Source organism: Anastrepha obliqua, chromosome 1 (assembly GCF_027943255.1).
Source record: "Anastrepha obliqua isolate idAnaObli1 chromosome 1, idAnaObli1_1.0, whole genome shotgun sequence".
Taxonomy (NCBI): Eukaryota; Metazoa; Arthropoda; class Insecta; order Diptera; family Tephritidae; genus Anastrepha; species Anastrepha obliqua.
The window spans coordinates 173,080,447-173,098,127 of record NC_072892.1 but is presented as its reverse complement, the minus strand read 5'-3'; the positions used below and the strand labels follow the sequence as shown (position 1 = coordinate 173,098,127).

The window sequence follows — 17,681 nt, the reverse complement described above, 5'->3', positions numbered from 1 at the left end:
CAACGTTGTAGTGCGAAGTTAGACATTATCGCCAGAATAAACAAAGCGAATGGCGCTTATGCACAGCTCCTAGCTATCTGGTCTTAGAGCATCCTCAGCGTACATTCAAAATTACGGATCTTTAAGACAAATGCAGTAGCAGTACTCTTGTATGGATCGGAAATCTGGCTCATAAATAATTGGATCGAAAACAAAATTCAAAGCTGTGTGAACTGATGTTTACGCAGAATATTGAAGATCTGGTGGCCCAACACTATAAGTAACGACGATCTATACGAGAGGTGCAAAATCCAGCCGGTAGCTCACATGGTAAAACTGCGAAAGTGGAGGTGGATTGGGCATACGCTTCGCAAGAACGCAAATGAAATCTGTCGTCTAGCATTGGATTGGAATCCACAAGGTGCTCGCAAGGTTGGGTGTCCAAAAATATCTTGGAGGAGAATTGTCCAGAAGGAAATTGAAGAATCAGGCGCGAAATCAAGCTTCTTGCAAAAATTATAATCAGATGGAGGTGTTTTACCGAGGCCCTATGCTCCAGTGGGAGAAACAGAAACCGATGATTATGATGAAATTTGACAAAATTATTAGTTTCTTTAGAAATATTCAAAAATCGTTTGGAATTGTTTTAGTTTTGGAGTGAAAAACGTTTTGCTGTCAATTCGTATTACAAATTGGGTTTATCATCGCGCAAACCTCACATGCGTCCACTATCGGTTCCTTGGTAGCTTTGGCCTTTTAGAGCAAGTTCTGAGCTTGATCGACTCCCTTATTTCCAAAGGTGGGTGCTTTGCGGTGTCTCCTCTTTTCAGTTACTCGTACTTTATCTAGTAACTACATATAAGCAGTGTAATAAGCTAGCCGTCAATCGGAGCCATTGTATCGACTTAGTAAAGGGTTTTCCAATAATAGGTGTTATTGGTGTAATAGATTGCGCTATCGAGAGATGATTAACGATTTTTTATGGCCGTAATTGGATGGATACGTGCCACACAAGCAACGAAACCATTGATCTTTTACGGGAAAAGTTGCCGTAGGTGATCACAATTGGCCACCGAGATCTTGTGATTTAAGACCTTGTCCCTTTTTTCTTTGAGGCCACGTGAAAGAGAAGGTCTACGCCAACAGCCCAGGCTGGATTCAAGACCTCTAAGATGGAATTCGTGAGGCTATCGAGGACATAGGGCAGCCACTTTGCAATTCGGTTATGGAAAATTTCATGAAAAGGATATTGTCCTGGAAGCGTGGTCGTGGTGGTCATTTGCCTGATATTATTTTCCACTATTAACGGCATACCTTCCTCTTTATAATGAAATAAACACGCGATCATTTATATTAAAAAATAGTATTTTTCTTTGAATATCAAAATAACACCTCTGTTTCGAAAACCCTATAGTATTATATTAAGTATTGTGTAGTAATCGAATTTTTATTTTTGGAAGGTTTAAAAGCAACGGAAATTTATGAATGAATGTTGAAAGTGTAGAGGGACTTTTCACCATCAGTTAAGCCTTGAAGATGATCCACATCAAGGATGACCAAAAACAGCAACAGCACTAGAAATCATAGAAAAAATACAGGGTGTCGTATTGAAAAATCATCGAATGACTGAAAGAGGTTTAGCAAAAATCCTATAGGTGCCGCATTCGCTAACAATGGAACAAAAATACATTCGAATGCGACTTTCTCAGCAACATTTAGAGCATTTTCGAATGATAAAATGGATTTTGTGCGTCGATTCATCCCTATGAATAAGACTTCGGTCTATCACCATGATCCTTAATCCAAACAGGAGGCTAAAGAGTGGTTTAAACTTGGTTAATCAGCTCCAAAACGAGTGCGTGTACAAAAATCGGCCAAGACGGAGTTAGCATACATTTTTTGCGAAAGAAATTTTATGTTTTACTTGTAAACGGCTAAAACAATAAATTCTGAATATTATTGTAACCCTTTAGATCAGCTGAAAAAAAAAATTCGTGAAAAAAGATCCAGTTTGCAAAAGAAAAAAATCATTTCGTCAGCGCAATGCGCCAATGACAATGACTAAAACCCATGAATTAAAGTTTCTTCGAAATTGGAGCATACACTCTTCCCCAGATTTTGCCTCCAGGACTTCCATCTATTTTCAGACCTAAAAGAATTCCTGCGAGGAAAGCGTTTTTCATCAAATTATGAGGTCATAACAGCTTCCATTTTCTCACTTCAGGTATGGAATTCATAAACTGGAATCTCCTTGGAAGAACCTGAACATCAAAGGAACAGGATACTGAATAATAAAGTTTATTTCAAACCATAAAATTGTGTTTTTCTTTTCGAACCGTAAAACTTATTGAACAACCTAGTAGTTTAAGTTTCACGCTTAACTCAAGACCGATAACCCTGTGGGTGTGCACCTGCAAGGCGAACCTTCTGAATGTATAGTAGGAAGACGCCATTCCCCATCGTCAGATTATTTTTTGCCATTTTGCCAAGTGTGACGTCAGGCACCTTAATAATAATAATACAAAACAAACAAAAGGAAGACAACTTACATGTTTGTAAATATTTAGTGATTATATTATGATTTAAAGTTTTGTGAGCCGGTCCGTGAATTTTCATGATTTTTTCGCAATATCATTCCCTGTCCTGGCCCTATATTTTTATGTCCCAATCTACTTATGAAGTGGTTACAGTGTTTGAAATATTTAAGCACCTATTCAGATTATTTTTTTCTTAAAGAGTTGCATAAGCTTAGGCGCACTTTAGGAATGACTTGATAATTAAAAAAAAAAGTTTATGATAGCGATGATTATCTATCTTGTGCCAGAGTTCATGAGTGGTGTACACGTTTCAGAGATGGTTGAGAGGACATAAATGACAATGAACATACGGGCCGCCCTAAAATCAGTAACCACCGAAAACTCCATCGAAATGGTTCGTAAATTTATCAAAAATTAACCGAAATCATTGTTGAAATTCATGGAATGGGAGTTGAATATCTCCAAAACACCGATTTATCGCATTTTAACTGATAATTTGGGCTTACGGCAGGACTGTGTACGTTTCATTCCGCATAAATTAACTGAGGACCAAAAATTGCTCAGAATTCAACACTCGAAAAACCTCATTAAAGAGACGAGAAAAGATGAGAACTTCCTTTACCGCATGCACCTGAAACTAAGCGTCAAAGTGCCGAAAGGAAGGCTCCAGACGAGCCACCACCCAAAAAATCGCGTTTGGAGGAGTCAAAAATCAAGTCGATGCTCATTTGTTTTACGATTTCAAGGGAATTGCCCACAAGGAGTTCGTGCAAATGAGCCAAACCGTCAATGCAATCTTCTATCTTGGCGTTTTTAAGCATTTGTTGCGTCGCATTCGTCGAATTCGCCCTGAATACTGCGAAGGAGGAAGCTGGCGCTTATTGCATGATAGCGCACCATCTCATCGATCCACTCTTGTGATTGATTTTTTAACTAGAAATCGTATTTTAACCATCAATCATATTCGTATTCGTCTGATTTAGCACCCTGTGGTTTCTACCTATTCGGAAAATTGTATTTGGCCATTAAAGGCGCACGCCGTAGCAATACCGAGCTGATTTATCAGTCTTACATCTTGGTAACTCTGATACCCCTAGTACTCAAATATTTAAGTTAACCAATCACTGCAGCTGTAAAGTTTAAAATGTACAAGGTGGCGCAAAATTAGCCACTCTAGCGGAAGATTTATAATATTTACAAATGGCGTCGTACATGAATCATATTTCACATCTGTGCACAAGCCAGCTGCAGCATACAAACAGACAAGCAAAGTAGCGTGTAAAGGCCAAAATAAAGATTTCCATCACTCGAACTCATTTTTGTTGTATTTCATAAAAAAGTTATTCAGAAACATAATTGTACATATATGTTAATATAATTGAATTGTTTTCAGATTTCCCATTCATAACATTTTTCTCGCTTTTAAATACCCGCCTATTCACCTCCGCCTAATTCTTGCTTTTCCTTTTCTACTATCCACAGCCATACCGATTTTCTACATTCTGGCAATTGTGCCTGGCCTCATGCCTTGGGAGCAGGAATATCGCTTTTTATCCTTCTGTCACCTCTTCGGTTCGGTGGCGCCATGGTGTGGCAGCTTTGTTTATCATCTCTTCATGAATATTGAAAAGGGCGAACACGTATACTACACTTTGCTGAAATTGGATATGGTTGGCATATGGGTCAGTCAAAGTTTTGGTGAGTAAAGAAATATCAAATTAGTGAAAACCTGTAAATATTTTTAATTCCCAAAGTGAGTGTTGCCATTAACAAAATTTAAATTTTTAAGTGAGGTATTGTGAAGGGATGATTATGATGTGTATATATGTATATGTAAATGTATAAGGGTATATCTACATACTGCATATACAGTGGCCGACATAAGTGTGCATACCCTACCTAAGGGAAAATTCAAACACAAATATTTTTTTCTATTACAATATATCATTCAAATTTCGATTAACTTATTAATTTATTTATAATATAGTAACATTACAAAAACACAAATCAAAATATATCAAATCCAAAAACAAAATATTAATATATTTTCAAATTTTTTTTATAAATGCCCAGAAACTTGTAGCGACAAAATTTGCGTACCCTTGTACCCTACCAGTAATAGTAAAAGTAATAACGTTATGCAAATGACTAAAATACTTAGTGTTGCCGTCGTTTGCGTTAATTACAGCCAAAAGGCGGCGTGGCATACTGTGAACTAATCTCTTAAGAAGCTCTTCAGGTATTTTATTGCAGGTCTCTTGCAGTTTCTGAAAAATTCTGCTGTCTTTGAGCGGCAACTTGATCGATCGATTTTTTCGTCTAAATATTGCCATAAGTGCTCGATAGCATTTAATTCGGGGCTTTGAGCGGGCCATTCTAAAAGCTCTATTGAGTTTTGTCTAAAGTATTCCTTTGCTACGCGACTGGTATGTTTGGGGTCGTTGTCTTGTTGATAGATGAAATTGTGTCCAAGACCCATTCTTCGTGCCGAGGGCTCTAAGAATGTGCTTAGCATATTGGCGTAGGACTCTCCAGTCATTTTTCCTTCAATATGTACCAGATCTGATATACCGCTATAGGAAAAACAGCCCCAGATAAGCACACTTCGCCCGCCAAACTTAATTGTGTTTTGCACGCACTTTGATTGGAGCCTCTCATTACTTTTTCGCCATTTTGTATTTTTAAACCCAAACATACTCTCATTGCTCCATATAACCCTCTCCCAGAAACTCAATGGCATATTGAAGTACTTTTTGGCAAATGCTAGTCCCGCTTTCATTTTTTTATTGCTGATGAAAGGTTTCCTGATCTTGTGATGACTAGAAAACCCCCCTTCACGCATTCTCCACTGAATTGTTCGCTCGATGTGGGCAAAAAGTAAGGTGAATTTGCACCTTCTTCGATTCAGCTTTTATCTCCTCAATCGACGCGAAACGCGTTCCCCGAAGTGGTCTCTTGAGTTTTGGGAATAGTCATACGGAGCCAAATCAGGCGAATACGGTGGTTGCGGAACGATATGCGTGGAATTTTTGGCGAAATGGTCACGAAGAACGAGTGCAGTGCGCGACGGTGCATTATCGTGATGCAAAAACCAAGAGTTGTTGGCCCATAATTCTGGTCTTTTTAGACGAATTGCTTCACGTAAAAGACGCATAACGCTCAAATAATATTCCTTATTAACAGTTTCCAAGAAATTGAGAGTTTTCGGTACCAAACGAGATTTGACTTTTCGTAGGCCCAAATGGTCTCTCAAAATGGTTTTCACAGATCCTTCTGATATTCCGATCATATCAGTAAGGTCTTTAACAGTCAACCGACGATTTTTGAGCATTAACTCCTTCACTTTATTGACGTGTTGGTCATCTGTTGACGTCGATGGTCGTCCGGAGCGCTCCAAGTCATCAACACGTTCTCGACCCTCTTTGAAGTCTTTGTACCCCTTATAAACATTTTTCTGCGACATGGTCGAATCACCAAATGCCTTCTGCAACATGCTAAACGTTTCCGCAGCCGAAATTTCATTCCGCAAACAAAATTTGATGGCACTTCTCTGCTCAATCAAATCAGACATTGTAAAAATCAAAAATGCACTCTTGGTCGTTTGGTAAACATAAGCGTAAATATATTACTGATAATGACATTCACATGAAAGTTGGCCCAGATGTGCTGCCAACTCATGAAAAAAATAACTAGAGCGAAATTTTAATCCCGCGAAGTTTGACAAATAAATTCACCTTACTTTTTGCCCACAGTAGTACATTAATTTGAAGACTTTCTTTAATAAACCTGGCCGAATTTGGGAAATATTTAAAACGAAGGACAACACATGCGGATATTTTAGTGGTATGCACACTTTTGTCGAATCCGAAAAGCAACTGAGACGCAATTAGTGAAAATTGTTCTGCCATGTGAAAAGATAACGGCACATTTCTAACGGCGCTGGTTTGCTAGCTCACACTTAGAAAAATAATGTGTACAATCTTAAATTCGAGGAACAGCTTACGGACTTATTTCCATAACAAAATATTTCTTCAAAGGGTATTCATAGTTATGTCGGCCACTGTATGTACTTATACATGAGCTCTCTTATGTGAATTTATGACTGCGTGCACTGATTTGGATAAAAGTAATATTTAAGTTAGTCGATAGATTTAAAATATTATATATTGTCCGAATTATTATTATGACGGGAATTTAGCACAACAACCGAAAAGATTTATTTTGCGACCTCATGCATTCGGCGTATGTCTCTGAAGCCCAAATTTTTCAATAATTTTTAGTATTTGTCCTTTTTACATGCTTATCTGAAAGTGAAATCCACGGAATCAGTCTTACACGAGGTCGTAGAGACTGTGGAAAAATCTCTGGAAGGCAAATAGTTCACTTTGGTGGCCTTCATAGATATAGAAGGTGCTTTAAATAATATCAGGGCGGAGTTAATTGTGACTGCGTTAGAATGACCTATCTGTCTCTGGATCGCGTCCCTGGTTGACTGCAGAGAAGTTAATGCGGTCGCAAGAGGGGCTAAAGTCACTAGATTCGTTCACAGGGGGACGCCGCTGGGTGGTGTTCTTTCCTTTCGTGCTAATGCTAAATAAGGATGGGGTTAAGGTAGTAGCATACGCCAATGACTTGGTCCTAATGGTATCGAGACCGTGTCCCTCAATCATGGCTGAGATTTTGGAAAGGTCACTGGCTGTACTCAGTCGCTGGACTGCTACTTACGGCCTCCGAGTTAACTCTGAAAATCGGGTTAAGAAGTCCAATATAGCTTTCTACTCCTGCAAATCTATGTTTCGTAAAAAGTGGGGACTCAAGCCACAGGTCGTACTGTAGATGTACAACGCAGTAGTTTTGCCAATTTTAAACATATGGATGCCTGGCTTGGTGAGAAGCTCTTCGGAAGGGCTGTAATATCATTAAATTGGGGAGGGTGCAAAGGACTGCTTGCATTATTTATTTATTATTAAAGTCAAAAACATACAACCATAGGTTATTTTTACAATGATTGACCTTAAGAATAGTTGACATAAAAGGATTAACAGTAAAATCAAAATTAAAATTAAAATTACAGATAGTAGTAAAGAAATATAAGTTGGAGAAAGTATTAAAAGGAAAGTAAGGTAAAAAATAGTGGTAGCAGGAGTAGGGATTAATGGGAAGAGATTTAAAGTAATATACATTCAGCAATTTTCGGCAAGATAACGAAGCAATTTATTTTTGAAGCACGAGCTTTCTTTTATACGTTTAATTTTGTAAGGTAAGGTATTCCAAAGACGGACAGAGAACACAAAGTATTGACGTTCAGTCACCAAACAACTGTATTTCATCGGGACTATGTTTAACGAGCGGCAGGACTTTGAAGGCATAAGTCGATCTTTGAGGTATCTGGGTTTTTGAGTGTTTATGATCTTGTGGAGTAAAACTAAACATTTAAACCTAAGCAAGTCGTTAAAGGATACGGAAGCAATTTTTTTCGCAAATACTGAAATATGGTCATAACGTTTTTTACAGTACACGTATCTAGCAATGTTGTTATACAAAACATTAAGCTTACTACGACACACACTATCACAAGGAGTATATAACTCGCAACCATACAGTAACGTTGGTAACAAATACGTTTTAGCTAGTAGCAGTCGAGTGTTTACTGGTGTAAAATATTGGGTTGTCCATAAATTTCGGAGCATACCATAAACTTTGCCTATGACAGTAAAAATGTGGTTGCTCCATGTCAAAGTTCTATTAAATGTAACCCCTAGATTTTTAACATTGTCCACATATTTAATCTCAGCGCCATTTAGTTTGACTTGTGTATAGCCATCGAGCTTGATATATTTTTTGTAAATAACGATGCATTGGGACTTATCAGGATTAAGAATTAACCCATTTTCAGAAGCCCACTTGCTTGTGAGGCTCAAGTCAGAATTCATATTCCTTATGCAAATATCAATGCAGCTAATGGGACAACTAACATATAATTGAACGTCATCAGCATATACATGGACATCACTATATTTAATCACACCGAACAAATCGTTAATGTACAAGACAAATAAAAGAGGGCCAAGGATAGAGCCTTGAGGTACACCTCTGGTTACAGGGAGAAAGTTTGACATGGTATTATCACTACATACGGCTTGTAATCGGTCACTAAGATACGTTTCTATAAGAGTCAAGGCCGACGTTGAAAAGCTAAATAAGTTTTTAAGCTTCAGAATTAAGAGCTTATGGTCTACGGAGTCAAATGCCTTTGAATGGTCAAGTAGAGTTAGAAAGGTCACATGCCTTTTGTCAATGTTGAGCCTTATATCATCAGACACTTTTAGGAGTGCTGTGGTGCAGCTTCTACTACATCTAAACCCCGACTGCAATGTGTTCACCAAGGCGTTGCTATTCAAAAACGTGTTTATTTGGCGATGCATAATACGCTCAAGAACTTTGGATAAGAACGGCAGTATTGCAATCGGGCGGTAGTCTCCATTCGCTTTCTTGATAGGTATGATTTTGGCTTTCTTCCAAGAGTTGGGAAAGATTGACGTGGTTAAGACGGTATTCAGAGCATAAGTAAGATATTTTAAAATCTTTGGTAACAGGCATTTTATAAATTTTGGATGAATTCCATCCAGACCGGCCGCATTCAACTTGACACTAAGTATGGACTGTACTACCTCACAATCATCGACACATTCAAAACAAAAACTGGACATCACAACGTTAAGATTAGAATTGTAACTGTCGTAACATATATTATTAACAGAGCCGGGCAAGCGCACAAAATTCTCATTTAGTACATTTACATTAACATCACCTAGATCTAGCATAGGTTGATTTTTGTTCCCAATCCCGATCGCACGTATTTTGTTCCACGTCTGCTTCGAACCCACTGCAGTACTAAACTGCTGCTCATAGTATTTTAGTTTACTCAATCTAATTGCTTTGTTAACATCTCGTCTGCAAGCCTTAAAGATGTTATAAGTTTCCGAGGTTCTGAAGCTCTTCCATTTGCGATACGCTTTGTTGCGTTTGCAAATCAAGTGTTTAATATGGTTGCTGAACCATGGCCGGTTTTTATCAATTACTGGTTTGTGTACAAGTGGTACGAAGCGGTGAAAGAGCGAGCTAATGTTTTCTTCAATGAAGCTAATTTGCTCATTACTAGATATTAAGTTATGAATACATTCCCAGTCAATTTCCTCCACAGCCCCTTCAAGAAGCTCATAATCTATGCGTAGAAAATCACGGTATGAATAGTATTTAGTGTCATGGGTCAGTTGGAAGTTAAATGTCATGAAAATAAGATCGTGCTTAGAAAAACCTGGCACAGAAAGCTGGTCAAATAGGAGAATTTTAGCGGTATCGTTAACAAAAAATATGTCTAGCAAAGAGCTGCTAGTTTGCGTGAAATGTGTAGGCATAGAGCCGTTAACGGGGAACAAACCCAAGCTCCGCATGGCCAACACGAACTCATTTTCACATAGCAGGTCGCTGTTAAAATCTCCTGCTACAACGATATTATTATAATTAAGAGACAAGTTTTCGATGAAATCAACAAACGATGCGTAGGCGATGTATTTGTTAGGTCTATATACACAGCCAATGAGGAGTTTGTCATACTTAGTTTTAATTTCAAGGAAAATATATTCTATTAGGTTCGTATTTTCCGAGATGCACTTGAGGGAGCAAGACAGACTATTTTTAACAAACACTGCAACACCGCCCCCACGCTTGGCTCTATCTAAACGGAAAGTTTTATAGCCATTAACACAAAACGAATCGTCATTATGCCACGTAGAGAACCATGTTTCAGATACACACACAACATCTACATCAGATGTCTCAAAGATATATCGAAATTCATCAATTTTAGATGGCAAACTCTGAGCGTTGAGATGACATATTTTCAGTCCAGACTTTAGCCTACTTAGTACGCGAATCATATTAAAAGTGGTATCTCTGCCCGTGTGAAGCTGTTTATCCTTACCTATCATTGGTGAGGGAAGTAAAGAAGAGGACATTGCATATAAGACCCTTTGAAACCCGAAACCCATGTAACCCCTTAAACAAGTTAAGCGAGTTAAGCTAAATTTTATTCTCGCCGTTTGTTTTTCATATCATTCACCGAGCAGATCTCTGCACATCTCAACGTGTTAATAAATTGAAAATGTACACAACGTGCATACTACAATCTTACGAGGGTCGTTTGAAGAGACCGTGCAAAAATAAAAACTACTTAATTGTTCGGTGTAAACCTTTTTTTTATTTTTTGACATAGGCTCGTTTCAGGCTTATAAACTTGATCCAACGCTGTTCTAGTTTGTTGATCTCTTCCAATAATAGGATTCGTCCAAGTCTGGAAAATGGCCATTCGTTTCTGCAATTAATTTTTTGTTTGTTTTTCCCGCCAGCCATTTCTTCAAGTTAGAGAAGCAATAGTGTAGTAATTCGCGAAACTCGTGGGAGCCAAGTCTGGAGAGTAGGGGGATGTGAAATGAATTCTAGCCCTATTTCCATGAATTTTATAACCATAACTGCTGAGGCGTAAGCTGTAAGCGACAAGGGAAAAGGAAAATCGCACGATTTCCTCGCCAAAAAAAAAAAAATTATAATAATAATAAAAAATAAAAAAAATAGTAGACCAATCTGGTTGAAACTTGGTGTGTGTGCATCTCCCAAGAGATGCTACTAACTAAACATAACATCGATACTTGGCATTGGAGCCATATTTCTAACTATTCGCGGACTTTCCGGACCAAACGACCCTCGTGCATTTCAAGCTCCACCAACTAAGAGTGACTATTTCAAAGTCTGCCAAGCCACAAGGCTCACTGAATTTATCAAAAGGTGATTATCCGCGTCACACTGGTGTGCGCCGCCAACAAACCTTACACACTACCAAGCTCAAATAAATCAAACCCTAAACGAGCTCACCCAGAAAATCAGGTAACACACGCGCTATCCACGCTTCCCCTATTCTCCCTTACCAAGCGTACCCACAACAATTCGCTAATATTTCATCGCTATCAGGTTTTCGGTTTAGGAGTCTACTATAAACTACCAACAAATAAATTTTCACATTTATACTTACTTATATACTCGCACGTGTTAGACGCTTATATTCGGTAACCAATATAGCGGCCTTTTTGTTTTTTAGCTTTCAAAATAGATCATCGTCATGGGGCACCTTTTACTTGCATGCTTTTGTTGCAGGTGCCAGTAGTTGTTTCCGGTTCATGACACACGTGTTTGTGTGTGAGCACATATGTAAGTATGTATGCGTGTAAACGGTAGACTGTGCGCGTATGCGTGTTTGCTACATTTAACATTTTTTCCTTACTCTTCTTTTTATGCGACTGGCGTTCTTTGTGTGGTTTTTACACTTTCGTTTTAGCTATAATCAAAAGCCAACTACAAGTGAGGGGAGGTGCTCGTTACGCGACAAAAGTGGGGCATTTAAAAGTGTAAGCGAGAGCTTTACGAATATGCCAACACTAAAACACACACACACACACACTTTCGAACTTTCCTTTATGGCTGGCTGAATGAAGGTTCTACCTCTCGCAGACATACCCTTCGGCAAGTGCAGGGGTGACGGGAAACTCGGATGGTGTGCAACTCATGTAAATTGCAACACTTTTAATTTGCAGGTCAACCTCAAAGCATTCCAGCACTACTTGTAAATATTTGTAATTTAAAGTATTTTGATGTGGCTTCTTATTGCTGTTTAGCTGGCGCAATTTTCTGTATATTTTTTTATAAATAGCTTTAAAGTAATAAACAGCCGATGTCTGGTTTGATAGACGTATTACGGTATCAAAATAATTAAAATTGTGGATCTGCGAAGACTGCATTTCGCAAAATAGTGAATATTTTCTTATGTTATAAGATACAGGCTCAAGAACGGAGTCTGGGGAAATGAAGTAAGCACTGGCCACTGTCAGATATACCACCAGTTGTCGGAGCGGTGCACACTGTTCTCGATGCTGGTGGACAATCGGGTGCCTGTCGTTAGCTTCGGTAGGAAGTATGATGTTTTGATTCCAGATAGAGATCAATGGTTAAGTCCAGAGAACCTATTAACGGGATGCCAGCACACTTTCTACACCAACGGAGCCAAAACCAGCGATGGAAGCGAATCTGGATGGTACTTGGACGAAGACACTAAGTACTGTCATGCCACAGGACAGATGACCACGGTATTCCTTACGGAAGTCTATGCCATCTTGAATGTGGCGTACTGACTAATTGAGAAAAAGTAACGGGGCAACAGTATTGGAATTTATAGTGGCAGTCAAGCTGCCCTGAAAGCTCTTGCTAACCCACGCTGCTCTTCGAAGTTGGTCGGTGAATGTAAGACAAAACTGAACAGTGTTGCAAAACACCTCAAAGTTAGTCTTACTTGGGTGCCTAGACATTGTGGTATTGCAGGGAACGAGTTGGCTGATAAATTGGGAAATGAAGGCTCTGAAAGTATGCCGCTGGCCCTGAACCCTTTCTAGGTGTCAATCCCGCATCGATTCAACTATGGATTGACGACTTCATGAGGTCTACTCACAGAGGTCGTCAATCTGAGTTGAACTCCTGCAGAGTAGCCAAGTGCTTTGTGAAAGAACCAAACAGGGAAACAGCGACCTTCCTCCTAAAAATCAGCAGGAAAGACCTAAGAGTACTGGTGGGTGTAATCACAGGACACAACGTCTGTGGTCAGCATATGGCTACCATGGGGGTCGTGGACAGTCCGATATGCCTATCCTATCTTGAGAATGACGACACTGCAGAGCATTTTCTCTGTAGCTGTCCTGCATTTGCCAGAATCAGACTTAGGATATTGGGTTGCGATACACTGAGTATGGACAAAATTCATACTCTTCCTCTTCCGGATCTCTTAAAATTAATCAATGAATCCAAGAGATTTGTGGAAGAGTGACCTCAAACTAATTTATCCGTTTTTACCATCCACCTATTGGGTTGCGATACACTGAGTATGGCTTTCTTATTTTGTTTATTATTTCGATTGGTTGCCACAATATTTTTATATGATCGTAAACCTTTACTTTAGCACACTTCGTAAGCGTAACGTTTGGACCTGTTTTGCAGCATCTCGAAGGGAAAGTTCAGCTTTTAGACGACGCTACACCAGCCCAAGCTGAGATCTATGCTATAGACCAGGGCTTCTTAAACTTTTTTATATAGCGACCCCCTTCAAGCTTAGGAAATTTTAAACGACCCCCTCCTCCATATAATGAAATATATATTATATTAACCGTAGATGTAGATGTAATATCGCACTATTTTTCAATGTAAATAAAATAAGGATTAAAGAATACGTACCCATTCATTTCACATATATATAATTAGAAACGTTGACGGGATATCGGTCGTAATAAAACACAATAAATAGAATGACATAAAACTATATATATATTTATTCAATAGAAAAAATAAACTGGCTGAAGTCCCAAAAATTTTCGGTTATGCAGTGGCCAGCACAAAGCCCTCACATGAACCCCATTGAGAATTTGTGGATTCTCGTAAAACAAAAGCTCGTACACTATAAAAACCCGCCAAAAGGGATGAATGAGGTCTGGGAGCGAGTCCAGGATGTGTGGTACTCCATTTCGCCACAAACTGTGGCTAAATATGCAGAAAGTATGCCAAACCGTATAAAGGCATTAAAAAAATCGAAGGGGCTTTGGACGAAATATTAAAATAATTTGTTTTTTGTACTTTTTTTATAAATAAATAAGCGGTGCATAATTGGAACATTTGTGTTTTTATTTCCAATGAGTAGTTGTTGTTGTTAGATTTTAACCGTTATGGGCTCATTTGAAAGCTTACACACTAATTATATAATACATGTACAATTGGATTCAAATAAACAAGCTTGTTTGCGTAGATATGGTACTAAACGTAACTTATGTTATTTATGTTCCATTTTTGCACCTCACTGTATCTTGCAAACACTGACACCGGCGGCCAGACATCAATGTCGAACGTTCAATTGAAAATCGAGGAGCGCGTTGTATTTATTATTTTAAATGCTGCTTCCATATTTTCATTTATAGGTCCTACATAACAGTTTTGCATTGCCACTTTTTTCAAAAAATAGTTATAATAAAACTACAATAGTATTTTGTATGATTTTTATTTGTATTTATATTTGTACGTATTGTGTATACTAATATAATATTAAAATTTTATTTATAATGATTGAAAAGTATCAGATCTTTGCGACCCACAGTTTAAGAAGCCCTGCTATAGACCAAGCAGCAACAACGATAAGACTAATGGACTTACCTCCAGCAAACCTTGCCATTTTTGTTGATAGTCAAGCACTGGCCTCAATGCACGTCAATTCAAGATGTGCGAAAGAATGCAGGAGGACGGTCTCGCTTATCCAACAACACAACACCACACTTCGCTGGGTCCTCGGACACTCTGAAGTGGAAGCAAATGAAGGAATGGATGAGTGAGCAAGGAAAGGTTCTGAGCTTGACCTTCAGCGAGTGGTAGAGGACATAAGAATTTCTCTATTTCTAATTTCTCTAATCGCGGAAACCAATAGAAGGTGGTCTCTGACTACTAACTCTAGGGTCTCCAAAGCGCTCTGGCCAAAACTAAATCTTAAAACAACAAAATGTTTGCATAGTTTCAACAGATCAAAAACCAGCGTCCTCAAAGGTGTTATAACGGGTCATTGCGCTATTGGGACCCCAGCAAGTAGAATGGGTGTACCTCTCAATGACTTCTGTACGAGTTATGGAGATTAAGAAGAAATTGAGTCGGCACAACACCTCCTCTTTGAGTGTTCTGAGCTTCAAAGAAGCCGTGCCAAATATCTTTGCCATTATTTCTTTGAAAACCTGGGAAGTTTGCAAAATATCTCACTGGAGGGACTAATTACCTTCTTAAAAAGATCTAAGTGGTTTAATTAACTTTGTTAGGGGATGGAAATGAGTGTCAGGTCTTACACAAGCAACCTCGCTAACCTAAACTAACCTAAATATTATTGCTCACACATGACAGCCTTCAAACGAAAATGCAGTACAACCGACTCAAAAAACAAAATTTAAAAATATGCTAAATTCAAACAAGTCGCCTTATTAAAACACCCCCTACATATATGCACTTGCACTTAAGTGCATATCATCTGGAGTACCGAGCGCTCAACTTACTAATATTTATATATTTACTGAATGGCTTTGATATTATCGTTGATTAATTTTTTTCCAATTATTTATAATATGTATGTATGTATGCGTATGCATAATATGAGCGTATATATTTTTAGGGACACATAAAATTCAAGTGTTATTATCGTAAGTATTTTCAATTAATTTTTCCTCCCTTTTTAGGTGCATTGCCGCTAGTTACGGCCACAACATTCTGTTTAAGCCCCAAATGGAAATGGTTGATTATAATATCCTACTGTTTACTATCGTTTTGGGGACTTTATAAGGTGAGTATTTATGTGCAAACTTACATGTACATGCAACTACACTAAAAGTAAGCATAGAAGTCAACTAAATGTATAGTATACCTATGAAACCGGAATTCGCATATAAAAGAAATTTTTATATAGAATTTTGTCTTCAGCGACCCCGTTTGTTTACAATTTTGAAGTCTGCGAACAACATACGATTCACATTATTGCAATTATAATAGTATTACAAAAGTGGTCGAAAATTGATACTCCAGGAAGTTGTAGTGTGAAATTCGAGATGGAAAAAAAATGATTTTCCTAAAATTAGTGAGCTTTTAAGTTGAAATATAATCCTAGATATCTCATCTATTTACAATATGACACACTATTACATGTATTATTTAGTATAACACCAAAAATTAATGCATTCAGCACTCGCCGCCGTGAGTCGTTAAAAATTACTCATACGCCCTTGCAGTTGGTATTGCGTGGCGTATGAGTGATGCTGTGAAGTTTAGCGCTTAGTATTTTTGTTTGCCGTTTGATGTTAACTCCTCTTATATAGTTGCAATTCTAATGTAATAAGCGTGATTTCACTGACTACGACTTTGGACATTTTTCTACTGCTCAGTTGTCTTCCAACGATTACAGCTATTTGACCGAAAATAAGAAACTTTTGCGTAATGAGGAGTTTCGGAAATATATTTGCATTTTTTTTAGAAATTTTATTATTATTGGAGAAATTTTTTTTTCAAGTCTCCGTTAAAAATGCATTTTTATATTATTTTAGAACTGATTTACACTTAGTGGCTAATTTTAATATGAGTTTTTAAGTTTATTTTGTCTGCATAAGAGCCTTTTAGAAATTTATACTTCTTAAAATTAGTCAAGCAAAGAACTACTTCAATTTTTTTATTTATTTTTTTCATGTCATATGTGGAATATTACTCAAATGAATATTTACAATTACTTGTACTCTTAATACATAAAATAGAATATCAAAATGCTTCTAGTAATTCATAGTAATTATCTGATTGAAATAGTCAGAGGTAGTCAAATAATATTTTCGCCTTTAAATCTGTAATATTTCAAAAATTGAGCTCTTCAATAATTGTTAATTTTCATAGTATTCACTATTTAACATTCTAACGCTCTTTCCAACACAGGCTCTAACTGCAAGTTCACCTTGGCAACGGCGCCTCTGCTTCGCTCTTCCCTTCACCATGCGCTCAATATTGACATTATTTCGCACTCTGGGTATATGGGTCGGTGGAAGTCGGATCGCGCTTTCGCATGTTTATCTGCAGGTGAGTGCCGGAAGTAAAAAATAAAATAAAATAACAAAATAAAAATAACTTAAGAAACAGCAAATTTAATTAAAATAAAACGATAGGAAATGACAAAAAAAAACACAAAAAATAAATAAAATAAAAAAATAAAATAATTGAAAATGGGTAAAAATTAAAAATTAAATGGGACATAAAACAAATATATACATTTAGTTGAACTAAAAATAATAAAATAAAATAAAAAAGCATTTGAACAAAATTAAAAAAAAAATTGTATATATAAAATAACTCTAAATTAACTTAGTAAATTAAACCAAATTATACTGAATTAAATTAAATTATACTAAATAAATTACAAGCAAATAAGATAAAGTGAAATTATACAATATTAAATCAAATAAAGTCAAATTAAATTAAATAAAACACAATCAAAAATGAAAACTTTAAATTTAG

At 37.4% G+C, this 17,681-nt stretch overlaps 1 protein-coding gene across 2 annotated transcripts in view; it reads left to right on the top strand.

The window, feature by feature from the left end:
* Positions 1-17,681, top strand: part of LOC129241319 (uncharacterized) — a 69,020-nt gene that overhangs the window by 42,096 nt on the left and 9,243 nt on the right. For both annotated transcript variants that reach the window (XM_054877580.1, XM_054877588.1), the window contains exons 3-5: positions 3,999-4,214; positions 15,872-15,975; positions 17,106-17,246. In XM_054877580.1, the coding sequence (XP_054733555.1) occupies positions 3,999-4,214; positions 15,872-15,975; positions 17,106-17,246 (461 nt within the window). The remainder of the gene's footprint in view (positions 1-3,998; positions 4,215-15,871; positions 15,976-17,105; positions 17,247-17,681) is intronic.